Source organism: Lichenostomus cassidix, chromosome 2 (genome assembly GCF_008360975.1).
Source record: "Lichenostomus cassidix isolate B80296 chromosome 2, HeHo_3.0, whole genome shotgun sequence".
In the NCBI taxonomy this organism is placed as follows: Eukaryota; Metazoa; Chordata; class Aves; order Passeriformes; family Meliphagidae; genus Lichenostomus; species Lichenostomus cassidix.
Window position 1 is genome coordinate 655,549 of NC_139482.1, and position 25,664 is coordinate 681,212.

A 25,664-nucleotide genomic window follows, 5' to 3' on the forward strand; every position below is an offset into this window, starting at 1 on the left:
AGAAGATTTCCTTGCTGGAAAGCTGTTGGAGAGGGGCTGTTGCTCCAGGGCATGGTCTGGTGTGCAGAGGGACAGTCCTGGAATGGAATTATTTCTGTAATGAACTCCTGGCATTTATCCCTTGGAGCTGACACTCCACAGCCTGTGCTGGACCTCAGTCCTGCAGCTCCTGTGGGGCTGTGGCACCTCTGTGTCCTGCTCAGGTTTTTCTTTCAGTGCTCCTGGAATGGAGTTTCCCATGAAGGGACCAGACAAGCTCTTTGTGCAGTTTTCTGCTGTATTTCTCTTCTTTGCCTGGAGTGCAGAGATGGTTGGAGCGGATGTGCTCTGGTGGAGAGGGGAGGTTGTCCTGGCTCACTCTGAGGTTCTCCTTGCCTTTCAGAAAGTCACTCTCCATATAAAGTGGCCAAAGAATGTGGAGGTGGAGGGCTATGGGACCAAGAAGATCGATGCGGAGCGGCAGGCGGCGGCTGCAGCATGTCAGCTCTTCAAGGTGAGCTCTGCTGTGCTCAGCCTGGCCCAACTCACCCTACAGTGTGCAGCCAGGCTGGCCTGGTGCTGGGAATTCTTTATCTCCCTTGGCCTGTGTACTCCCTTAGCTGGCCCATCTGTTAGTCAGGGGTTGAGGGTGAAGTCTTGAGTCTGAATCTGTTTGAGCTTAAAATCCCACTTGCTTCAGGTAGTCCTGGTCTTTGTTCCTTTTGTCCTGGACCTTAATCAGCTCCTCAGTCTCAGCATCTACAGCCAGTAGAGCTTCCTTCAGGTGGGTTTGCTGGTCACTAACTCCCACTTCTGCCAGCCCAGCTGGTGTGTTTGCAGTTACAGGACCTTCAGAGCCTCCTGTTTCCTCTTCATCAGAGCCAGTGTGGCAATTACATGTTGTGTTTTACCATTGCTCTTACAGTTATGCTTTGTTTGGCACTTACTTATGGCTGGCAATGGCTGTGAGCAGCCAGTATCAGGCACAGTAAAACTATAAAGATCACTCTTGAGGGTGTTTTATAGCTGAGAAAAAGGTGCAGTTTTATCTCCAGCTCTGCCCATGCTTGTGCTGTGTTACCTTGAGCCAGTGAGACTGATTTTGGAGTTTCCCATTGATATGTGGAGTGGGAACAGGGGTATCTTTCTGCTCAGGGGAAGATGCTGTGGATGCTCTGACAGTGAGACAGCTTTTGATTTGCTTATAGATCAAAAAGCTGTGTTAGGAAATAACCAGCCTTCAGAAATTCAGGAGGGTGGTGTGAAAATGCAGCCTCTTCAGCTGCTTGAGCTGGTCCTTTAATCCTGGGATCAGCAGAACTCGTTTCACTCCCTGACTTCATTCCACCTCATTCAGTCAGCCTTCACTGGGAATACATCCTGGTTTTATCCTCGCTAGTCAAGTGTTGTTCTCTGCTTTCTTTGAGAGCCTGGAAAGTTTTCAAAGGAAGAAAAATACCCTACTGACATATTTTCCTCAAATTTTGGAAATGGCTAAAGTGTGCTTGAGTTGAGAACTTAAACCAAAACCGAACTCCCTGAAACCACAGATTGAGCATGCAAAGCTTTCTCTGCCAGCTATACTGGAACCTAGCAGAAGACCCTTGTGATGGGAGGCCTTGTGTGATCACAGCTATAGAAACAGCTATAAGTGCTGCTCTAAAAAGTCATCAGTTAAAGAAAATTAATAGTCTCTAATTAGTGCAGAGAGTAAATACAGAGGCTTTGAGTAGAGCAGTGAGCCAGGTGAACTTTTGATGTCTTAGGCACTCCCACAGCACAAAATAATACAGCTTTTTATAATATAGGGCCATTAAAGCCATTAAAAGACCTAAAGCTGCAATTTCTAATTTATTAAAATTAAAGCTAGAACTTATTGCAGCAGTCTGGTAAGACATGGTGTGCGCTGCACTCTAGATATGTCTGAAGCTTCCTGCAAGGTTCAGTACTAAATGGTGGTGGTAGGAGAGTTTTAAATTACTGCAGGCCTGCTTCAGGTTCCCTGAATTCTCATCCTGTGTTATCCCAGATTATGCTAGTTCAGACTAGCCTTCCCAGAAAGATGGATTTCAAGCTCTGGGTGTGCTTTCAAAACTTGAGGGTGCTAAATATAGCTGAGAGTTTGTCAAATCCCAGTAAATCCTGGCCCACCCTATTCTAAGGAGCTGTGTGGGGCTGAGAGTCGTACCCTGGGAAGGGAGGGCAGGGGACCAGCTTGCCGTGGGTACAGATCAATGGTGGGGGAAAGGCTGGAGTTCCTGAAAGTGCTTTTTCTTGCTCTCTTTTCATGTGGGGAGGGAGGGAAAGAGGAAGGGAGGGAGAGAGGGAGCCCTGCTGTCCCCAGCAGGGTGTGGGTACCCAGAGCTGCCCCATGTGGGTACCAAGAGCTGCCCCCCATGTTTCCCACAGGGCTGGGGCTTGCTGGGCCCCCGGAACGAGCTCTTCGATGCTGCCAAGTACAGGCTGCTGGCAGACCAGCTGGGCTGTCCCGACGAGCGCTGGTGCTCCGAGGGCAAGTGGCGCTCCAAGTCCGGCCCTTCCCTTGCCGACCTGTCCACCTGCTGGCGCCGCATGGAGCCCGACGATGCCATCCAGCCCATGGAGCAGGGCAGGATGCCCAAAGCCATGAGGAGAGAGGAGCTGGAGGAAGGGGAGCTGGAGGAGGGCGAGCTGGAGGAGGGGGAGCTGGAGGAGGAGGCGATCGATGTGTCGGATTACCTGCCCATGGCACACCAGGACGCACGGACCCCGGGCAGAGATGCCAGGTGGGTCTGGCTGGGAATGCTGAGCCAGGGCAGAGGGGAGGGAGGGTTTTGCCTGGAGATGGGCCACAGCAATAGTGGGGCAGCCTGGTCTTGAACCTGGCTGCCATCCAGGGAATGCGTAGGCTTTTTCCCTGCAGCTCTGCCTGCTGGAGAGAGAGACTGCTGCCAGTCTGGTTACCTGCCTTCTGTGCCTAAAGACAGTTGCATCCCCAGAAGTGGTGTATGTGCACTTACACCATGTTTTGACAGCCCTGTTTTTTTAACCCTGATGTTAAATCTGCTCCTTTTCATCCCCAAAGCTGCTTGCTTGACTTTATGAGCACAAATCTTGGATTTTTGGTAGGCATCAGGAGCAAGATCTGTAAGAGATGTAGGTGATGGTGGTTATTTCTAGTGATGGGATTTTTTAAATTCAGAATTATTTATTAATTAAATCTGTGTAGATCTGTTGATGCCATCTGATTTGTAACCTTGGTGTAAAGGTTTGATCACTGTAGTCGCTGGCTTTGCCGGATTGAGTGGTTGTGACTGACAGATTTTAGTAGCAAGGGACAGCTGGATTCTGCACCTGACCAGATTACCTGGGCTTTAACTGCATAGTTTCAGAGCTCACAGCACTCCTGCAGTGAGGTCTGAGCAGAGTGGGCATTTGTACATCCAACTGTCCTCATCTTCCGTGCAGCCGAGGAGGGAGTTCCATTGAAATGACAGACGACAACACTGCCATCCGTGCCCTGACACAGTTCCCACTTCCCAAAAATCTCCTGGCCCAAGTGATTCAGATTGCAACCTCTTCCTCCACAGTCAAGGTAAGGTGCTGTCTGACCACTGCCAGGGACGAAGCTCAGAGGCTCCAACTGGAATTGCTTTAGATGCTTTGTTTGGGCAGCAGAACTGGAGAGAGAAGGGAAGTTAGAACTAGACCTAGAGAAATCAGTGTGAACAGCAAAGAAGAGACTTCATGGTGAGAATTGAGGGAATGTCTTAATAGAACCATGAGGAATGTTGCTCCTGAGGCCAGGGCAGTGGAGGAGCTGCTGTGTGAATGGAGATATTTTCTAAAGTTTCCTTTCCCCATATATCTGCAACAAGCACAAATTTATGTTACTGGGAGTGATGTGTAACTTCTGTGCTGATGGAATCTTTCCACAACTCGATTCCTGCCTGTATCTGGTGATCCTCCCTCCTGGGATGTGTTACCTACCTCCTTCCTAGAGCTCGTGGGTTCCCTGTGCTCACTCTGACTTAGGCAGTGCCTTGTGAGATGGGAGGTGGAGTTCAGTGCAGTAAACTTCTGGTGTTCCATTAAAAAAAGTCCAGCAAAATCCAGCAAAAAACCCTGCAGTGAAAGGTCAAGAGGAGCCACACGAGGAGTGGCTGAGGGCACTGGGTTTGTTCAGCTGGCGCAGAGGATGCTGAGGGCTGCAGCTCCTCCCAAGGGGTAGCTTCAATCTCTGCTCCCTGTGAGCAGGGATAGGACCCAAGGAATGGCTGGAGCTGTGCCAGGGGAGGGATAGGTTGGAGGTTAGGAAAAGGTTCTTCCCCCAGAGGGTGCTGGGCACTGCCCAGGCTCCCCAGGGAGGAGGCTGCCACGTTCCCAAGGCTGCCAGAGCTCCAGGAGTGTTTGGACAACAATCTCAGGGGTGCACAGGGTGGGATTTTTGGGGTGTCTGTGCGGGGCCAGGGGTGGGGCTGGGTGATCCCTCAGGGCCCAGGCTGTCCCACGAGCCTGGTGCTGTCATTCCCTGCAGGAGTACATGCAGTTCCGCACGGTGGGCACCAAGACCAAGATCTGCAAGCTGACGCTGCGCTGGCCCTGCCCCATGACCTTCGCTGCCAAGGGCCGGCGCAAGGTGGAGGCAGAAAACAAAGCAGCAGCTCTGGCCTGTCAGAAGCTGAAGGTGAGTTCCCCTGGCTTCTGCATCGTGTGGGGAGGTGTCTATGCATACAGGCTCCTTCCACTTCACTCGCTGCATTTGAGCCTGATGGAGGATGGCTGCAACTTCCTGGTCTTTGACTTGCTTAACAAATTAATGATTAATGAACTAATGGTTAATAAACGTACGTTTCCAAACCTTGGGATTCACTACGTGCCAGAACCATGGCAAGGGACTCAACAAGAGGGTTTGTCAGGTGCAGTCCTGGCTGCTGTTTCTCTGATGGGTCTGAGACCTTGTCAGTGTTGTGTCAGGGCAGGTGGTTGTTTGTGGTGTGTCTGTTTTCCCAGAGTTTAGCTGGGATTATGTCTGGTTTCTTGCTGTGGTAAGAAAAGCAGGAATTGATGGATTTGGGGGGATTTTAAGGAGTTGGCCTGTCTGAACATGGGATCCAAGTGCCCTGTATACCAGCCCTTGTGTGAGCAGCCTCAGAGCTGATGGTGTTGTTTGCCTGTTCCCTGCAGAGCCTTGGCTTGGTGGACAAGAACAACAACCCCCTGAGCCATGCCATGTACAACATGACTTCCCTGCGGGAGCTGGGGGAGAACCAGAGGAAGCCCTGCCACATCAAAGTCCCCGAGGCCACCCTGCGCAAGATCGAGAACTACCTGAACCACGTAAGGCTCAGCCCCCTCAGGATCTCCTTTGCCTGATCCCATTTCACTTCTGCAGTTGGATGGGTTTGAAAGCTTCATGTCAAAACGTTGAGGGAATTCATGGTTTCATTGTTGCCGTAAAACCTGATCAGTGTCTGCTGCCCTCTGGGGGAGGGAGACCCTTGCTGGGCACTGGCCTTCCCTGTAGAAGACCCTGTGACTCTTAAGGTTGACTCTTAAAAGTTGTGACTGATTAAAAGTTCAGCAACTTTTAATCCCATGAACATCTGGGCCAATGCTTTGATTTGTGTTTTAGACAATTCCTGACCTGTTGCCCCTTGTAGTTCTTCCTGTGGGATGTGGGACTTCTGTTTTTTCTTTTGCCAGGACAGAATATTTCTGGCTTAGCCAAACACTTGTGTTTTACATAAGTTATGTGTCTGGGTGGTGGTGTAACTTGATAGTTTCCAAAAGTTGTCGTAGAGGGGCTCTTGCATTGGAGAGCTGAAATTGCTGGTCTGTGCCTGTCAGTTCAGGCAGCAGCACTAATATCCCTCCTAAAATAGGGAATGCAGCAAGGAAAACACAGGGAACTGCCCAAATTAAATAACCTCTGTTTAGAACGTGACCAAGTTACCTAAATTCTGAGGAGACCTCGGCAGAGCCTTGGCAAAGGCAGACTGGCTGAGTCTGTTCCGGGCACTTGTTCTTTCTGTCCTTCTCAGGACTGGTACTAACCATGCTGTCCTTGCCACCTTCCTCCCTCTCTCCCAGTATCCCGTGGACATCAGGGAATCCAGGCCCCGGATTGCTGATGACATGATGAACCTGACCAAGGAATCTGGTGCGATCAGCGATGCAATCACAGGGAAGACCTACATCCCCATGCTGGAAGCAGAGGAAGTGCGCCTTAGCCAGAACCTGCTGGCCCTCTGGAAGAGGAGAGGAGCCTCCTGGCAGGAGAGCCACCCGCTGCCAGTAGACCCTCACAAGGACACCATCCTGTCAGCCATCGAGCAGAACCCCGTGGTGGTGATAGCAGGAGACACAGGCTGCGGGAAGACCACAAGGATCCCGCAGCTGCTGCTGGAGCACTACATCCTGGAGGGGCGCGGCGCGCGCTGCAACGTGGTCATCACCCAGCCGCGCCGCATCAGCGCCATCTCGGTGGCCCAGCGCGTGGCGCAGGAGCTGGGGCCCAACATGAGGAAGAACGTGGGCTACCAGGTGCGGCTGGAGAGCAAACCCCCTGCCCGGGGAGGAGCCCTGCTCTTCTGCACTGTGGGCATCCTGCTCAGGAAGCTGCAGGGCAACCCCAGCCTGGAGGGTGTCAGCCACGTCGTGGTGGACGAGGTGCACGAGCGGGACGTGAACACGGATTTCCTGCTCATCCTGCTCAAAGGCATCCAGAAGCTGAACCCCGACCTGCGCCTGGTGCTCATGAGCGCCACGGGGGACAACCAGCGCTTCTCCCATTACTTTGGGGATTGCCCTGTGGTCAAGGTGCCGGGCTTCATGTACCCTGTGAAGGAATACTACCTGGAGGAGATCCTGGCCAAGCTGGGCCGGCACAGGCACCGGCACTATGAGATCAAGGTGGGTGTGCACATCGGGAGGAGCTGTCCCTCTTGGATGGGGCACTGCCTTCTGGCCTGTCAGCAGGGGGAAAGTTTGGGCCTGGAACTGCTCCTGCTTCCCTGTGGTTGTTGGACGCTGCTTAGCTTTAATTCCACATCAGTCCTCGTGAGGTGAAGTCAGCTTGGTAGAACCCCAGAATATTTTGATTGAATTATGCAAAAAGATGATTTCACATTGGGGTCAAGTTGCTTTTGTCTCTCTTTAATGGGAAGTTTGATGTTTGAGTAGGCTGAGAGCTCATTGCTGTGTGTACACAGAGCTGAATGTTTGCACACCCTGGGCAAGCCTGGCCCAGGACTGGGATGGCTGTGGCTTCCAGCACTATTACCTCAGTGCTCGCCATCCTGCATGACTGAATTCCCTGATTACTGCAACTGTAGTCCCACTGTTCCTCTGGAAAATGCCCTCCAGACATGTGCTCTACTCTGGGTAATTCTACACCAGTGGTGGGTCAGGGAGTCACAGAGTCACTGAGGTTGGCCAGCATTTCCAGATGTTTTCTGGTTCAACCTGCTGGTCTGGAGTCTGTCAGCCCGTTTTTCCAGCCTGGAGAAATCCCTCCCTGTGGCTGAGCAAGTGTCTGGAGTATCAGCCATTTCTCCCAGTCCTGGATCATCAGCAAACTTGCTTGGGGTATCCTACTGCCTCCAGGGCATTCTTCCTGTTTCTATTGTGGCTGGGATTTTATCTGAACTTTAATGGTCTGTTTCAAATTCCTGAGAGATACAGAAGCTGCTGCTCTGAGCCTGATGGATTTGAACTTCCAGGTGCATGCGACACAATTTTGTCCCCAAAAGTCTTGTGGGAATTCTGTTACTTGTGCGGTGTTATTCAGCAGAGGTGCAAAGATCTCAGCTCTCAGATCTGGACAGTGGAAAGGGACTGTGTATTCTCACTGCACAGCGGGGGAAACTGGCAGCAGTTGTGACCAGAGCAGGTTGCAGATGGAGCCCAGACCAGGCTCCTGAGGTTCCTGGCTCCAAGTCTTGGGCAGGCTGTCCAAGCACAGGCGTTTGCTGTCTGCAGAAGGTGCTCTGGAGGTGCCTCTGTGCTGTGTGCTGACTCACTTCCCTCCTGCCATGTCCTGTTTTACCCAGCAATCCGACGATGAGTGTGTCCTTGACCTTGACCTGATCACTGACCTTGTGCTGCAGATCGATGCCCACGGAGAGCCAGGTGGGTCCTGCCTCACCCTGAGCTCTTTCCTTTTGCTGGGGGGAGAGGAAGGGAACCCCTCAGAGCCTTTGCAGATACACCACGATGTCGAGCCTCTCGTGCAAGGGCTCCTTGAATTCCCACTGATCCAAGTGGTCTCAAGCAGTGTGGCATGAGCAAAATCTGAATCTTTGGCTAAGACAGTGTTGGACTCCTCAGTGTCCTGGGCAGCTGTTCAGGACTTGTCTGTACTCCAGCACTGGCAGCCTTGGGCTGCACAATTATCTTTTGTATTGGAGCCCCATCCCTGTCAAATACCCTTGCCTGAAAGGTGATGTTTTTGGGAAGCAAGCAGGACTTTCAGGTGACTTCCAAGAGTTTTAAGTGTTTCAAGGCTTGTATTGAGAGTATTCACTCTCAAACCCCAGGTAGCCTGGTTGCTTTCTGCCCTGCAAACCTGTGGCTCTGCTGGGGAAAAGCACTTGGATTTCGAGGTCGTTCCTAACTCGTGGTGTGTTCCAGGTGGGATTCTGTGCTTCCTCCCTGGCTGGCAAGAGATCAAAGGGGTGCAGCAGCGGCTGCTGGAGATGCTGGGCTCACAGAACAGCCGCTACCTCGTCTTGCCAGGTGAGAGGGCAGAGCCAGCCCCTTCTTCCCAGGATTCGGGAGAATCTGGGACAGTTGGCTTCATGTGCCCATGAGCTTTGCTCTGGTACAGAGCTGGTGAGCTTTGATGTCCCAGCTGTGTAATGGTGTGTGGTAAGCGTGAGTAACTCCTCCTTGCAGAGGCTGAGTAACTCCTGTGTGTGATCAAAGACAGTGGCTTCCCGTTTGCCTCCAGCAATTCGGAATTAGGCAAGGCAAAAGCAGCTCAGTTGTGCACTGCTGTAGCTGCACGCTGAGCCTGCACAGAAAAGATCTCAAGACCTGTTCTGTGGGAAGCAGGTGGACTCTGGAGCTCAGCTTTGATCAGCGAATTAAACATTCCTCGCCCCAGGAGGAAATCTGTAACAAAAGCCAGTTTTGCTCTGCAAAGCTCTTAAGGGTTTTGGCATTTTTTGTTTGTTTTTTAGCAGCTCTCCCTATTCAGTGTCAAACCAGGCCAGGCAGGAGCAGAGCTTTGAGCAGCTGGGCTGTTAATAAGTGCAGGTGTTGTTTGGTGGAAATTGCCTGTTCTCCTGTGCCCCGCCGTCCTCTGCCGCTGCTGGGAATTCCTGCACGTCGCTGAGCTGTGACAGGGCAAAGCTGGGATACAGGACAGCCACAGGCCCTTGCTGAGAACCACTTCTGACAGAGTGGACCCACGTGGCAGTGAGGATTCCCCGTTCCCCTGCCCCAGGGGACTTCTGAGGAGGGGCAGCTGCAGAACTGGACTGTGGGAGGGAGTGGGATTTCTGCCAGGGATATTCCTGGGGTGCAACCAGGCTCTGGAACGGGAGGTGAGCAGAGCTTCTGCTGCTACTGAGCCATAGGTTGAAGCAACTGAAATGCAGCCTTCCCAAATGACTTGTGGAAGATTTTTTCCCCGGGTCTGGCTGGCAGGAAGCTGCTGGCCATGAACATTGACAGCTGCTGTCCCCATTTCTGCGCCCGTTCCTGGAAGCAGGAGGTGCTGCTACATGGAGAATCTCAGCCGGGCGCGACTGACTCTCTTTGATTTCCCAGTGCACTCCAACATCCCCATGATGGACCAGCAGAATATCTTCCAGAGGCCTCCGCCGGGCGTCAGAAAGATCGTCCTGGCCACCAACATCGCCGAGACCTCCATCACCATCAACGACATCGTGCACGTGGTGGACAGTGGCACACACAAGGAGGAGCGCTACGACCTCAAAACCAAGGTACTGCTGCCTTGCTGCCTCTGGCTGCCTTGGGGACACTCTGGAGCAGGGGGTTGTTGTCAGAGCATCATCTGAGGTGCCATTAATGGGATGATGGAGCTGCTGCCCATTTGGCCACTGGGGCACAGGCATTGTGCCCCTGTTTGGAGACAGTGTTTGACTCCTCATCAGTGTTCACTGTGTCCAAGCTCTGGACCAGGCTCCCCATCAAATTCTGTGTTTTTGCAAAGAAATTTAAGGCCAATCCAACTCCATTCCCAGCTCTGTTTCACCACAGAACACCTGTAGCTTTTCTGTTTGCTTTCAGCCTTTTTCTGTTATTTCATCAAAAACCTCTTGCTGGCCCATGCAGAGCAGCCCTGACTTGTTAGATCCTGCTCTTGTTTGCAGCTCTCCTGGCCCAAACCCATAGCCTGTTCCTCAGGTTTCTGAGGGGGATCCACTGTCCCTGGGCCTGTTCTGGCAGTGCTGGAACCTTGTTTGTGTGCCTTTGTAACAAGGTGAAAGCAACTGTGCTGCTGTTGTTCTTGGCAGAAGGAATTGTGGCAACTTCCCTCTGCCTCTGTTCTAGAACGTCATTTCACAGGGCCAGGTGACCATTCACACCTTGGAGCAGTTCTGGTTTAAACCCAACTCGTTGATATTTGCCTAGTTTTATCCCAGTTCAGAATGCAGACCCTGACCAGGGCTGGGGTGGGGAGCCCTGGGTGGGGCTCAGGATGGAGCTGGGACAGGTGTCCAGCAGGTGGCATCCAGCTCCCATCCATGCGGACAGAGACCAGCACTGCAAGGGGCAGGAGAGTGGGAAAGGCTTCCTGGCCCTTTGGGACCATTCATTAGTTGTGAAGAGTCTGAGGTCTCTGGACTGGGTGGAAAGCTGATAAAGAGAGGGACTTTGGATAAGGATATGGAGTGACAGGACAAGAGGGAATGGCTTCCCACTGCCAGAGGCAGGGATAGGTGGGATATTGGGAAGGAATTCCTGGCTGGGAGGATGGGGAGGGACCGGAATGGATTTCGTAGAGAAGCTGTGGCTGTTCCTGGATCCCTGGAAGTGTCCAAGGCCTGGTTGGACAGGGCTTAGAGCAGCCTGGGACGTGGAAGGTGGACCTGGTGGGACTGGATGGGCTTTAAGGTCCCTCCCAGCCCAAGCCAGTGTGGGATTCCGTGGTTTGAATGGGACAGAGCTGTGGGAGTGCTCACCCTGCTGCTGTCCCACAGGTGTCCTGCCTGGAGACGGTGTGGGTGTCCAAGTCCAACGTGGTGCAGCGGCGTGGGCGCGCCGGGCGCTGCCAGTCGGGCTTTGCCTACCACCTGTTCCCGCGGAGCCGCCTGGACAAGATGCCCACCTACCAGGTGCCCGAGATCCTGCGCACCCCCCTGGAGAACCTGGTGGTGCAGGCCAAGATCCACATGCCTGAGAAAACGGTGAGCACAACAGCCCTGCCTGCAGGAACCTGAGCAGGCTTCGTGCAGCTCCAGGGACAGGAGTAGGAGGAACCCAGAGTGCTGATTGCTTGCGCTCTTGCTTTGCTAAATGTGGTGCTGTCTAGGGAAGTTCAGGAAATGTGTGATCCTGTATATCACAGTGTGTCTGGAAGACTGAAGGAATGGAGAGGGCTGAGCTCGAGGCACACAGAGAGGGAATTGTGTTGCAGTCTGGGTTCCCCAGGGCTCTCCCACAGACTTATATGGTTAGCAGGGCTCCCGAGGGCTCTCCTGCATATCTGTATGGGAAACAGGCTGACTTTTTCCCTTTTTCCTTCCCCTGCTGTGTTGCAGGCAGTTGAATTTCTCTCCAAGGCTCTGGACAGCCCTGACATCAAAGCTGTGGATGAAGCCGTGATCTTGCTGCAGGAGATTGGTGAGTTAATTTCGTGTCCTAGAAACATATTTGCTGTCTAATTGTGGGAAGTGGGAGTTGGCACAGGATGCTGTGGGGCAGACTGGGCAGGATTGTCCCTGGATGGTAATGGTAGTTGATTGTGACTTCCCATTGCTATGTGTCCTTTGCCTCTTTTATTTCCCACGCTGCTTTGCTTAAAAGTTTGGGATAAATTTCCAAGGTTAAAAAGGGAGGAGGTGACAGAAAAAAGGGAAATGGTGATGTGGAGTTCAGGGCTGAGCCCTGTTGACGATCATGTGCCCAAGACAGCTGTTTCCTTGGCCCCAGCTCAGACCTGGGGAGTTCTGGGTGCTTATTGCAGACCTTGTCCTTGTGCCTCTTCAGGAGGTCACCCCAAATTCTCCCAGCCCTGGCAGTTCCCAAATCCCTTGTTCTGGCTGCCCTGGGAGCTGATGGATGTCCCACATGGGTGGCTCTCTTGCAGGAGTGCTGGACCAGCGGGAAGCCTTGACCACCCTGGGCAAACGCCTGGCCCAGATCTCCACAGACCCTCGGCTGGCCAAGGCCATCGTCCTGGCCTCCATCTACCGCTGCCTCCACCCCCTGCTGGTCATCGTGTCCTGCCTGACGCGAGATCCCTTCAGCAGCAGCCTGCAGAACCGCGCCGAGGTGGACAAGGTGAGGAGCCCCCCTCGCCAGCCCGGGTGGGGAGCAGGGCAGGGGGGTGCCCATGGCTCACCCATGTCCCACCCGTGTCCCTGTCCCAGGCCAAGGCCGTGCTGAGCCGGGAGAGCGGCAGTGACCACCTGGCGTTCGTGCGGGCAGTGGCAGGCTGGGAGGAGGTGCTGCGGCGCAGGGACAGCCGTGCCAGGGACAACTACCTGCAGGACTACTACCTGTACGGGCCCAGCCTGCGCTTCATCAATGGTGAGTTTGGGGCCCTCCTGCCCCTCCCCTGGCCCAGATGGCTGCTGCACGGTGAGGGACATGGGGCACAGATGGGCTGTGCTGGACCAGCGACTGCAGGGCCTGGCTTTGGCCCAGGACAGGGCTCCTGTCCCAGCCCAGGCTGGTGCTGCCCTGCTAAGGTGACTCATTCCGTAGGGGAAAAGAGGGTGAATCTCATCTCTGGGGCTTTCTCCTCCCTCCAGGCCTTGTCAAGCAGTTCTCTGAGAACCTCTATGAAGCCTTCCTGGTGTCATCCCCATCTGACTGCACCATGCCCTCATCTGTGTGTAACCAGTACAGTGAGGAGGAGGAACTGGTCAAGGGTGTCCTCATGGCTGGGCTCTACCCCAACCTCATCCAGGTACTGGCACTGCCATTGCTCTCTGGGGATTGCTGTCACAGCAGGTGGCACCGGCAAGCACTGAGGTGCCAGAGATGCTTCTGCTCTCTTGGGACTGAGTGTCCAGGCCAGGCTTCCAGCCCTGTGCTCTGGCCTGTGCTCCAGTGCTGTCCCTGGATCCCCATTTGTGAGGAGTGGCCACCCTGGCCTGTGCAAGTCCGTGTCTGGGTTTTTGGCACTTGGTCTGGGAGCCTCTGAGGTGGCATCTTGTCCTCCTGTTGGCTGTCCCTTGCCTGGCATTGGGTGACCACCAGGAGCTCCGCTAACCCATGGAGCTCCTAGGAGCGGAGGGACATCATTCCCCCCTGCCCCCTGTGAGAGGGGTGGCCGTGGCTGCTGGGGCTGCTGCTGGTGCAGGCTGTGACAGTCCCCTCCTGTGGCAGGTGAGACAAGGCAAGGTGACACGCCAGGGGAAGTTCAAGCCCAACAGTTACGCGTACCGAACCAAGGCCGGCACGGTGCTGCTGCACAAGTCCACCATCAACAGGTGGGTGACTGGGAGGGGGGATCCCCAGGGCTGGGCCAGGCCCTGGCTGTGCTAACAGAGCTGCTCCTGCAGGGAGGCGTCCAAGCTCTACAGCCGCTGGCTCACCTACTTCATGGCTGTCAAGTCCAACGGCGGCGTCTTCGTGCGCGACTCGTCCCAGGTGCACCCGCTGGCCGTGCTGCTCATGACTGACACTGACATCCACGTGCGAGGTGAGCGCTCCGGGCAGCCACCCTGCTCCAGCTGCTCCCAGGGCTCCGGGGCTGGGTGGGCACTGCTGTGGTGGGGCCTGGAGGTGATGGTTTGTGAGCTGCTCTGCCTGCAGCTCTGCAGGGAGACAAAGCCAGCTGAGCCTTAGGGCTGTGCCTGGATTGTCCTGGGGAAGGAGCTGAGCTGGCAGGATCCCATTTGTCCCTGGGGATGTGTCCCTGCAGCCCGCGGGGGTTTTGGCAGTGCTGCAGTCGGTCTCTACCCCTCGAGCTTAGTAGGGCTGTGCTGTCAGTCACCTGTGGGAAGCTGGGAGGGTGCCAGGGTGTGCTCAGAGCTGCCTGGCTTTAGTGGGAGCTGTGGGCCCAGCTGAGTGCCCAGCCCGGGCTAAAGCGCGTCCCGAGCAGCCCCTCACTGCCACTCACACGCCTTCTCTCCCCCAAGATGACGGCTGGCGAGCGACGGTGTCCCTGACGGACAGCGACCTGCTGGTGCTGGAGGGAGACTCCTACACCATCCGCCTGCTGCGCGACTTCCGCGTGTCGCTCTCCAAGATGGTGGAGACGTGCCTGTGCTACGAGATGGCCGCGATCCCCGGGGATCTGCACCACCAGCACAGCCAACTGCTCGACATCCTGGTGGATCTGCTCAAGGGCCCTCCCGGCAGCTTCGGCTCGTAGGCGGAGCCGCAGGCTCGTGTGGGGACTTGTAATTTGTATAAAGATGTTCACAAATGTTTATTTAAATAAAGTTCTATTTATCCCTTGTGAAGTCATCTCTCTCCATCCTAGAAGATTAATGTTGTCTGAATCTCCTGCTGTCGGCTCCGTGCATGGTCACCGCGTGGGAAGAGCAGCGCAGTCCCGCCGGGAATGGACTGGGAGTGCCGACGGACCCCGGCGTGAGCTCCGTGGACACCCAGCCGCCTCCTCCGCTCGTCCCAGCGCCAGTCCCTGACTGGGAACAAGGACACGGCTGCTGCGGGCCTCCTCTGCCCCCTCCCCACGGGGCCAGAGCTGCTCCGGGCTCAAGAGGAGGACGGATGTCCCGGCTGTGCCAGGATGGTGGATCCAGCAGCTCCAGCAGGGAGGGGATCGCCGATGGTTGTCTCTCCACGTGGAGGAAACCCCGAAAGCACCGGATGGAGAGGAATTCCACGCGGGATCCGAGGGGCCCTGCCAGCCCCAGCACAGTCGTGGCGTCTGAGTGTGAGATGTGACTCGTCCTCCCCAACCTGCCTGTACTTCTCGTCCTCTTGCGTTGTTCCTATGATTTTTTTAAACTTCCTGTTCTCCCCACGTGGAGGAGGCCTGATCCCTGTCCCTTGTGCAACACAGGACGTGATTGTAGCTGCCAGGCTGCCTGTGAGCGCCGCTCCTGCGGGAAGCCAGGAGCAGAGGCACAAAACCCATTGTTTTCTATGAACAGGGACCATATTTCTGTGGAAGGAGGATTGCGACAGGCACAGCACTCACTGAGGAATCTGGAGTTTAATCCCAGCTTTGCCTTGGATTCTCTGTCCGAAGCAGACAGTGACCTACCTCACAGGGCTGTTGTGAGGGTCGGGGTTTGTAACGGGAGCCCTCGGGAGGGACTCTGGCCCGGGGCTGTGCCCCCCCCGGGGCCTGGGCTCCGTTCTTTTTATTCCCATTTCTTAACGCCCTTTGTACCTGCAGCCGGGAATGGGAGCGAGGCTGTTTCCATGGCACAGGGGCTCCTGCCCCGGGGCCACCCTTTGGTTCTCCCAGTTCTACCATTTAATTTCCTGCTCATGGGCTTTAAGGCGCCGTGGCTGTGCCAGCACAAGGCCCGGGGAGGCCCTCGGAGTCCTGCAGCCTGGGGTCACTCCAAACTGCTCATCTTCATTTCACTTGCTTGAGGTTGTCACTATTATTTGACCAGTGTTTGTTTCTTTTGGCCTGTATAATGGGCAGTATGGTTTTCCCTTCCAGCAGGTTTAAAAAAAAGACAAAAAAGACAAAAAAAAAGAAAAAAGACAAAAAAAAAAGACTAAGCTATTGTCTAAATGGTTCCGAACTAGTGTGATATTGGGATACTTCCGTGGCTGTTATGTGATACTGGATCTTTTTACAACATAGATTAAAGACAATAAAAAGGGATAGAGTAGGAACTGCCTCTGTCCTCTTCATTCTTTTTTGCTATTTCTTTTTCTGCAAAGTTTGGGATTTTGTGCCTTTTCCTGGCTCGGGAAGAGCAGCAACAGCTGCTCTGCTGGGAGAAGTGCCCAGCTGCTCTGGGGCAGTGAGGAGCTGCAGGGCCACACTGCTCACCCAGGCACCCTGAGGGGATAGTGGCTCTGGGCACAGGGGACTGGCACTGAGGGGGCTGCTGGGGGACAGGTGTGTCCTGGTGCTGCCTGTGCCTGGGGCAGCCAACCCAGCGTGTCCCAGTGCCCAGGAAAACACTGACCCAGAATGTCTTGGTGGTGCTGCTGCCTGTGAAAACCAACCCAGAGTGTCCCAGTGCTGCCTGTGCCCCATGTCTGGGGGAGCTGGGGCTGGCTGGAGCTGGGGATGTTTCCCCAGCAGTGCTCAGGGAGGGGCAGAGGAGCAGCAGGGACCTGCATCTTGGGTCCAAATCGCATTTGGGGTCCCATCTGAGCCAGGGTGACAAACCTGTCCTTTATCTGTGTGAGTGGCCAGGGGCAGCTCCTGCCAGCTGCGTTGGTTGTTCCAGCTGTGCCAGCTGTTCCAGCTGTGCCATGGGACAGGAATTCTTGTGGCTGACACCAGAAACACCCGAATCCCTTCAGCCCCTTCCGTGGGCTCTGCCAGCACCGCAGCAGCTGCCTGGGACTGCAGCTCCGCCCCAGCCCAGCCCTCCCGCCCCACAGAGTCACAGCAGGCTGAGGAGGAACATCTAGAAGCTTTATTTCAACCCTTTACAATTAAGAATCACAACATCAAGTCAGGAAATGTTGCTAAGGAGACGACGCTCTTACAGCCCCCGGGGAGGGGAGACACAAAGGCAGAAGCAGCCGCTGGGTTCCCCCGGGCCGGGGGGCTCTGCCGCCCCCCAGAGCTGCTGTCTCACACCGAGCACTGACCTCCCCTCCCCAGCCCTGCCTCCCCCACCGCGGCGCAGGGACAGCGCAGTCTCCCCCTCCTCGGGCACCCCCTGCAGAATAATCCTATGACACAAAATAATAATAATACGTCACATTTAGAGAACACGTCACACGCTGCTCACGCCTCACAACGGCCCGGTGAGGTAAAAATTGAATCCCCCCCACCTTCGCAGATGGGGAAACTGAGGCAGAGAGGTTGAGTGGCTTCCCGAGACCACGGAGGGAGCCGAGAGCTTCCCCGGCCGCACCGCCACACCCCGCGGCCGCTTCCCCTCGCTCCTGACTCGGCGTCCTACGCTACGGGACAAAGGGAGCTGCGGGCGATGCCGAACGCTGGGCTGGGATGAGCGCGGCGGGGCGGTGGAACCTCGTGGGTGATGTCGGCCGGCGGGAGCCGTGCGGGGAGGGCGGGAGGCCAACGCTCGCCGGGCTGGAGCTCAGGGGGAGGAAGGAAGGAGAGCCGGAGCCCTTTCGGAGCTCTTTCGGAGCCCTTTCCACTGCTGCTGCCTCCCGGAGCCGCTTCCCCCACCGCCGGCTCCCCGGGCCGCTCGGCCTCGCGGTGACATTTGTCCTGCAGCGGCACCAGCCCTGCCCCGAGGGAGCCCTGCCACCCCGAGGGCGCCATCGAGCTCCGAGAAAACTGGGAATTCTGCCTAAACACAAACACACGAGGGTCCCGGGGCTCCTCTCACAGCGACACTACGCGGGGACAACGCGAGGGGCAGCATAGAAAACTACATTCAGTTTGCGGCCGGAGCCGAGCGCGGGAGCTGCCGCGGCCTCGAGCGCACAAACTCGGTTACTCGAATGTACTTGTTGAACAGTATAAAAAGCCCAAAATAACTGTAAATGCCACTGATATGCCGGGAGACCCCGAGCTCCGGCCGGGACCGCCGGGATGGAGCTCCAGCCCAGCCCTGCTGCTTCCTCAGCACCCCTCAGCAGCTCAGCCTGCAAAGCGCTGCTCTCATCGCCTCAGCCTGAGCTCTGCCAAGGCCTCTGCCGAGCATCCTGCCCGGAGCAAACCTCCAGCGCCGCCTTGCCCTGCTCAGCCCCTGCTCAGCCCTCCCAGAGCAGAGTTCCCCAGCACAGCCACAGCCAGGCCCCCAGCACCAGCTCGGGACAGGAACGTGTACATTCAACTTGCAGCTCATTCAGAGCACGACTCCTATTCTCCCCCAAATTTGCTGCCTCCGGTCCTCGATGGAGCCACCGGTGCCTGCAGCTCCTCCCACGCAGCAGCGTTTAAGGTCTCAGCAGCACCCAGCTCATCCACCTCTCCAGACAGGAAACTAAAGTCATTCCCACCTCACACGGCTCCCTCCCAGGCTAGCAGTATGTACAGCCGCTTCCTCAAAATAAAATTAAAAAAGAAATCCATATGAAAACTGAAGCTGTCCTAGAAACACCACGGCAAACTAGTGTATCCGGATTTAGTTTGTCAGCTAAACACAGGCACAACAAGTGTTAGAGAAGTGGCACAGAAGCACAGGCTGGGGGCTCAGCTGGGCCGGGGCTCGGGCAGGGACAGACCTGGGTGCCACACAGAGCCACCACTGCCCGGCCAGGCCGCCCAGCACTCGGGAAATCGGATAAAAGCAAAGCAGGGAGAAGGTGACAGCACTGTCCCTTTGCAGCAGGCAGGGCTTGTTTGCCTTTGCAATCTCAGAAGATAAAGTGCAATGTTGCCACTTGCCTTCCTCCTGCAGGCCCTGAACCAGGACCTGGCTGCTTCCCTCTGCCCAGAGCCCCACCTGGGCACCCCGGGAGCCTCATCCTGGGACATCCCAGGCCACCGCAGGCCTGGGGTGCCCCAGGCAGAGCAGCAAGAGGAACACAACATCTCAGCCTCCACCTCTTTGGTTGCCCACAAACATCTCTGGCTGCTGCCCATCAGCACAAACCCTGCCCAGCTGGTCAGCCTGGAGCTTGGCTCCAGCCCGTGCCAGGCCACCCTGGCTGGTCACAGGAAACCAGGCTCCAGGCTGGAAACCAGGCTCCAGGCTCACCATCCTGCCGAAGGGCTCACCCTGCTCCTCTCCTTCAAATTTCCCCTCAATTCAAGTGTCAGAAAAAAAGTCACCCGAACCAAAGCCAAGGCTGCCAAGCTGAAGCTGGTGTGTAGAATTTAGCAGTAAAGAAAGAAGGAAGCGTCACGGGAGGGCAGTGATATATACCAGGATTCAGGGAACAGGGCGGTGGTGGCTGCTCCAGGAACACTGGGGACACACATGGATACATTGAGGGCAGGGAGTGACAGCACAGCTGCCTTCCCTGGCTGGGATCACAGGGATGTGCAGGGGAGTGGAGATGAAGGGAGGAGGAGGAGGAGGAGGAAGAGGAGAAGGAGGAGGAGGAGGAGGAAGAGGAAAGGAAGCACTGGGAGGTCTCTGGGTATATATAACCGCCCCTTTCAGGTGCAAATCTGCATCGCTCATTTAAATTTGTATTCAGATGAAAAAGCACTTATGAAACTATCAGACGACTTTGATGCAAACTAGTACATTTTAATGCCATTTTATTAGAAATCATGCAAACTTTAATATAAAAAATACAAGTGCAATAAGAATCTTTGTGTGTAAATACAGATTCTGGGTTATCGTGTCATTGTCGGCTTCCCAAAGAAATATTCCCACAAGCATGAGAAGCTGCAGGCTTCCCTCTGTCCCCTCCTGGAGCAGCCCCCCTTAGCACACGCCTGGTTCAGTTCTCTTTGATCCCAGTGTTTTGTTATTCTGCTTTTCTTTTTTTTTTTTGCTTTAAATTAGTTTGACCACCCAAGAACACTTTTTTTTTTGTTTGTTTTGTTTTAATTTATTTACATTTCGTTTCTTTAGTGTCGTTTGAAACGAGGAGCTCCAAGAGTGGTTAAATCTCCTTCCTAGTCAGAGCTGCAACTCCCTGGCACCACCCCTGCCCCGCTGCCCTGCCGAGGCTCCCGGCCTCACCCCGGGATGAGCGCTGCCCTTCCCTGCTGCCTCATTCCTGCAGGGCCCTGCTCATCCCGACGCTCCGGTCACCAGCCTCACCCCGCTAAAACCACACACCCCACACACCCCCACGGACCTGCTTCAGCCTCGCAACTCCCGCCACGGCCGCCTCCTGCCTCCCTCCAGCCCTGGCCCTGGAAAACGGGAGCAATCCCAGGGCTCGGGCCGTGCCAGTTAATAAATAAACCACCTTTGCAGAAGGCACCCCGGGAAGGCTCACGAGCATCAATTCATGCATCTCGAGGTCAACACAGGCTCCACCTGAGCTCTCACAGCAAGTCTGCCCTTTACACATTCCTGTGCCTTTCGTTCCAGACATGGCTTAATCCCATGAACTCGCTCCATCGTTTAAAATATTAAAAAAAAAAAAAAAAACAAACCCCAAACAACAACGAAGAAGTTACAATGGCTGGATATGTCAGTAAGAAGCCAGCACGGCAGCAGCGGTTAAATGTCCCTACTCTCCTACGGGTCGGAAAAGAAGGAAAGAGAAAAGGAAACTTAGCACGGGTTCGTAGCACGATAAATCATCAACACTTCATCACAAAGAATAAAAGGTTCAAGTCAACAGTTAAAACAGCCTAATGAGTGTGGAGGGGATTTATCAGCATCCCGCGGGCGGCAGAAACTGAAGCGGCGAGGAGGGGAGGGGTTAAAAAAAGAGACAGAAAGAAAGATCACAGCTTATCCCTGTTAACTCCGGCCTGGCCTCAGCCCCGCGGGGCTCTGCTCTGTCCCCGCCGCTGGCACAGCCCCGACGCCACACCCACACTCCAGAGAGGGCACGGAGAGCGAGGGAGGGAGGGAGGGACCCCCCAGCCCCCGGGACGCCCCGAGGAGCCCCAGCCCGTGACCATCGTCCCCTTCCTTCCCACCTAGAGCCGAGGCCGGGTTAAGAGAGCCAAGCTGGGAGCCCCGGGGCGCGTGGAGCGGGGCTGGCTGGGGGTCACGAGCCTTGCTGGGAGGGCACGGCTGGCGGCGGTGACGGGGAGGCGACGGAGCCCAGGCTGTCGCTGGCGGAGGTGCTACGCCGGGGGCAGGTGCTGCTGGAAAGGGTGGGGGGTTTGGAGACGACGATTTCCGCTCCGTGGTCCGTTGGAGCCTTGGCCTTCGCACGGAACGTCAGCTTGTGAGACTCAATCTGCAGCGACACAAGGGCAGGGGACAAGGGGGCGCGGGGAGAGGAGGAGACAAGGGACGGGAGGGGAATGGAAGACGATACCAGAATGTCATCATTAGATGCCTGGAAGATAAAAGGCAATTTTCCGAATTAAAAGCGAGGCGCGGCAACCCCGCGGACGGCGCTGCCGGCGGTGGGGGGCTGCGGGGCTCCCTCCCCCCGGCCCGGCGGGCACTTACTTGTTTCTTGGATGTGAGTGTCGAGGCTCTGCATTTCCCTTTGGTCGGCGCTGCTGAGGGCGGCCAGCGCAGGCCCCACGCCGTTCTCCCGGGCTGCCGGCACCGGGCCTTGCCCCGGCCCCTCTCCGTTGGCCGGCGGGAGCTGCGCCGGCTCCGTGCCACCCTCGGCCTGCAGGGACAATCGTGGGCACGGTCAGTGCTGCTGGGCAGGGTGAGGAGGGCACGGGGATGGGGAGATGGCAGCGGGAATTGCTGCTCTGGGAAAGCAAATCCTGGGAAAGAAAATCCTGCAGGGTCTCACAGACCCTCGGAGCTCCTCCGAGCTGCCCTCAGGCCCTAGAAGTCAGCACCTGCACCTAGACTCACAGCTGGACACCTGAACAGGGTCCAGGGAATGGCACAGGGTCCAGGGAATGCCAAGAACTAATCCCAGCCCTCAGCCCACACATCCCCCAGGGAGGGAATGTCCCCTCCCTGAGCACAGATGTCCCATTGCTGCAGCCAGAGCTCAAATGAGCAGAGCCAAGGCTGGGGACAGTTTGTGTTCCTGTGGGAGAAGGGATGAATCAGAGCCATGAGAGCTGTGATCTGTTCTCATCCTCACACAAACAGGGCTGAAGGGCTGAACTCGACAGACCCCTTCCAGATCAGGATATTTCATGATTCTCTAAGGCTCCCCAGGCTGCCAGGTGTTCTCTCCCAGCACAGAGCACTTGGATCCCACCAGCTTTAACTGGGGCTGAAGGCTACTGCCAGCCTTTCTGCTGGGCTCACAGCTTGGAGTGATCCCTGCTCTCAGATGCCAAGAGGAAGGATGGAGATGGGCAGTGCCAGCCCTCAGGAATGCCCAGAAGGGAGCCTGGTCAGGTGGGTCCACGCTCTCTCCTTTCCAACCATCCTCATCCCAGGCTCCAGCCTCCCTCCTGGGGTGCACAGCAGAGGTCCCAGACACTAGGAGGCTGTACCAGGCTGTGGTGGAGGAGCTGCACTTCAGGAACAGCAGGAGGAGGACTAGAACTGGATTAAAAGCTTTCCTGGGATGTGCCAGAGATCTGCACTCACCTTCACAGCTCCTCCGGCCGGCGAGTGTCCCACGTTGTCCAGAGATCCCACTTTGGCCTGGGCCTTCTCCTTGAAGTTCAGCTTCTGGTTCTCGATTTTGACATCTCCTCCTCCTGCAGGGACATGGAGCAGGGCTGAGTTCAGGTAGCCCCCAGCAGTGTCACCCTCGTGTTCCCTTCCCAGCCCCCTGGAGCTGCTGGGGACCCTTTGGAGGAGGGACAGGAAAGTCCCACACTGCCTGGCCCAGCCTCTCCCCAGGTGAAGTTTGGTTTAGAACTGGAAGACTGAAGTTGGTGATTTTCAGCCCTAGGGAATGCTGCACATCCAGACAGGCTGGAGAAACCCTCCCTGGATGTGCTCCTGGGGCTGCCTCCTGCACCAGAGGTGTGAAGCCACCCCCACCATCCCTCACTGGTGCCATTCCAAGGCTGACTCCTACTGCTCCCGTCCCTGTCCCTGCCCAGCTCTCTCCAGCTCAGCCATCTGTGCATTCCTCAGTGCCAGGACACCTCCAGCTCCTCTCTGTCACTGCCTTCCTCCCCTCCTTGTCCCTTCCCCCTGCTGCTCCAGCACTGGGATCCCCAGACAGCTCCTACCAGCACATACCTGACCTGTGGCTTCACAGGGCAGGGAAAAAGCCTGGGGGGAACTGCAGGAACACTGCAGGCTCAGGAGAATGGGGAGGGCAGAAAGAGCTGCAGGATTTTAGCAAGATTTTTCCAGAATGGAATAGATTCCAGAATACTGCAGCTCCCATTAATCACAGAATGTGGAATCCTGGAATGGGCTAGGTTGGAAGGGGCCTGAAGGATCATCCCACTCTACCCCAGCCATGGCAGGGACACCTTCCACTATCCAGGCTGTTCCAAGTCCTGTCCAACCTGGCCTTGGACACTTCCAGGGATCCAGGGGCAGCCACAGCTTCTCTGGGCAACCTGTGCCAGGGCCTCCCCATCCTCCCAGCCAGGAATTCTTTCCCAATATCCCACCTAACCCTGCTCTCTGGAGGTGGGAAGCCATTCCCTCTTGTCCTGTCACTCCACACCCTTGGAAAGAGTCTTTCCCCATCTTCCTTGGCTCCCTTCAGGCTCTGCAAGGCCATAATGAGGTCACCCCAAAACCTTCTCTTTTCCAGGCTGAACAATCCCAACTCTCTCAGCCTTTCCTCACAGGTTTCCCTCACAGGGGAAATGCTACAACCCTCTGACCATGTTGGTGCCTCCTTTATTGATGAATCAGACCGTGCACAAAGCCACAGATTGGAATCATGGATCTTAAGGATCATTCCAACCTCCCTGCATGGACAGGCACACCTTTCACTGGCTGCAGTCCATATTCCAGCAGCTTCTCCAAAACCCAACCAAAGTCTGGCTATGCACAGCTTTGCTCCCCAGCGACATCATTAAACCCTCAGCCCTCCCTCTGGAAGCCTGGCACAGCCAACGGTGGAAACCAAGGGATTTGGTCCAAATCAGTCAAAGCCTCTGGGAGCTGCAGGCAGGGTGGCTGTGCTTTCATCAGGCCTGGACAAGGGCAGTGATTGTCACTCCCAGCTCGTTATTTCCGAGCGCTGAGCACGCCGAGGTCACAGTGGTGGCACCACGTTCCCAACGCCACCGGAGCGAGGGGTCCTGCAGGAGGGTGAACTGCTCTAACCTGGCAGGCTGGACAGGGGACTCCCAGAGGGGACAAAGACCAGCCTGTGGTGCTTGTTCTGAGCCCTGGGCACTGAACTTTGTCCCTTGTGCCTGGGCTGTGACAGCAGCAGCGTTCCTGGCCCGGAAAGTGTCCCCAGACACCGAGGGGCCAGCCAAGGTCACTGCACTGCCCATCCCTCAGGCCAAACTGGGGCCTCCAGCCTCAGCACCCTGGGGAGACACCTGAGATTGCCAGGAATTCCCTCTGTGTTCTCAGCAGGGAGCAGGTAATTCCTGCACACTCATCCCAGAAAATGGCATTAAAGGGCCGGAAGTGTTTTATGGGAGGCAGGAGCTGCCATGGACTCGAGGCTAACAGGATCCTTGTATGTGTTCTGAAGAACTGGAGGGAATTTCCTTTATCCTTCCACGTTCCATGAACATCCTTGGATGTTCCGAGCACCCCAAAGCCCTCTGTGAACATGGATGAAGTTTCCTGGAATGGTCATGGAAGCATCCATGTTTTCCTTCTCAAATGAGCAGGAAAAAGCACAACTGAGTCAAAGCTGTAGATTATCCTCACAGGCAAGAGGACATCCCACATCTCCTAATCCCCCTCTCAGCTCATGAAACCACCAGGAATTGTGAAAGAAGCACTTCTAGGTATTTCCAGAAGCACTGGGAACATCCCCTGAAAGCAACAAACCCCTTAAACTATTTCAGTCACAATCCAGGACTGTGTTTAAGGGACAAAACCTACAAATAATGAGGAAATGGTAAAATCCCTACCTGGCTTATGCTTGATATTTGCTTTAGATCCACACTTGGAGGACACTTTGGAAAGGTCGACTTTCTTGTTCTGGATCTGCACCTGGAGAGACAAAAAGCAGCAGCTGAGCACAGAGAAACATCTCCAGACTCTGGAGGCCAAAGGGCACCTCAGACACCACTTTGTGCTTTGTGCCCCTTTGTGCTCTACCACGTTATTCCTCCTGCTGATTCCCAGGAGTCATTCCTGGGCATTCCTGGCCACTGTATGACCAATGCTTCTGGCAGTGTTGGGGTCACTCAGAGCCAGGAGGGGCTCAGGTGAGGGACAGAACTGAGAGCAGAGAGCAGGACAGAGGGACAGAACCAGGCACAGCCATGGGACACAAAAGCACTGGGAACAGGGACAGTGAACACCAACCCCACTGCCATGCTCCTGCCCAGGCTGGGGACACAGCCTGCCACAGCCTGGGCAGCTCCCAGACTTGGAAGTGCCCAAGGCCAGGCTGGACAGGGCTTGGAGCAGCCTGGGACAGTGGAAGGTGTCCTTGTCCATGGCAGGGGTGGCACTGGATGATCCTTAAGGTCCCTCCAGTCAAACCAGTCTGGAATTCTGTGAGGGACATGGTGGCCCAACGGAATGCAGTGTTTCAGGAATCCGTCCCTCTCAAAGAGCAATGCCAGTGGTGAGAGCAGCCACCAGCTGGAACCTGCAGGCTCAGAAGTTGTGCTCCAGGAGGAAATCCAAGGATTTCCTTTTGAATGTAACAAGAATTCCTTCACCCACCAGCTACTCTAGGATTGCACAGAGAGTTCTCAAGATAATTTGCCACAACTGCTCCTCAGGAAGCACAGCTCAGCCTCCTGCCATGGTCCCACATCCCCAGCTCAGTGACACCCTCAGAAGGTCAATCACAGACCCTGCTCTGATTTTCTCAGGTGTTGTGAGTAAAGTCAGTAC

At 55.6% G+C, this 25,664-nt stretch overlaps 2 protein-coding genes across 17 annotated transcripts in view; one reads left to right on the forward strand and one right to left on the reverse strand.

Moving 5' to 3' along the window:
- Positions 1-15,930, forward strand: part of DHX30 (DExH-box helicase 30) — a 29,203-nt gene extending 13,273 nt beyond the window's left edge. For all 4 annotated transcript variants that reach the window (XM_085050017.1, XM_085050014.1, XM_085050016.1 and 1 more), the window contains 17 exons: positions 383-493; positions 2,389-2,744; positions 3,427-3,553; positions 4,496-4,645; positions 5,146-5,298; positions 6,052-6,873; positions 8,013-8,091; positions 8,593-8,697; positions 9,736-9,911; positions 11,133-11,339; positions 11,694-11,775; positions 12,242-12,435; positions 12,525-12,684; positions 12,909-13,066; positions 13,489-13,592; positions 13,665-13,804; positions 14,244-15,930. In XM_085050017.1, the coding sequence (XP_084906143.1) occupies positions 383-493; positions 2,389-2,744; positions 3,427-3,553; positions 4,496-4,645; positions 5,146-5,298; positions 6,052-6,873; positions 8,013-8,091; positions 8,593-8,697; positions 9,736-9,911; positions 11,133-11,339; positions 11,694-11,775; positions 12,242-12,435; positions 12,525-12,684; positions 12,909-13,066; positions 13,489-13,592; positions 13,665-13,804; positions 14,244-14,479 (3,360 nt within the window). In that variant the 3' untranslated portion in view covers positions 14,480-15,930. The remainder of the gene's footprint in view (positions 1-382; positions 494-2,388; positions 2,745-3,426; positions 3,554-4,495; positions 4,646-5,145; positions 5,299-6,051; positions 6,874-8,012; positions 8,092-8,592; positions 8,698-9,735; positions 9,912-11,132; positions 11,340-11,693; positions 11,776-12,241; positions 12,436-12,524; positions 12,685-12,908; positions 13,067-13,488; positions 13,593-13,664; positions 13,805-14,243) is intronic.
- Positions 15,931-16,666: 736 nt separating this feature from the next.
- MAP4 (microtubule associated protein 4) overlaps positions 16,667-25,664 on the reverse strand; it is a 141,836-nt gene continuing 132,838 nt past the window's right edge. For 12 of the 13 annotated variants that reach the window (XM_085050023.1, XM_085050021.1, XM_085050029.1 and 9 more), the window contains 4 exons: positions 24,725-24,806; positions 22,299-22,411; positions 21,237-21,405; positions 16,667-21,120 (listed from right to left, as the gene is read on the reverse strand). In XM_085050023.1, coding sequence (XP_084906149.1) covers positions 21,113-21,120; positions 21,237-21,405; positions 22,299-22,411; positions 24,725-24,806 — 372 coding nt within the window. In that variant the 3' untranslated portion in view covers positions 16,667-21,112. The remainder of the gene's footprint in view (positions 21,121-21,236; positions 21,406-22,298; positions 22,412-24,724; positions 24,807-25,664) is intronic. The other variant, XM_085050020.1, reaches the window with a different exon arrangement.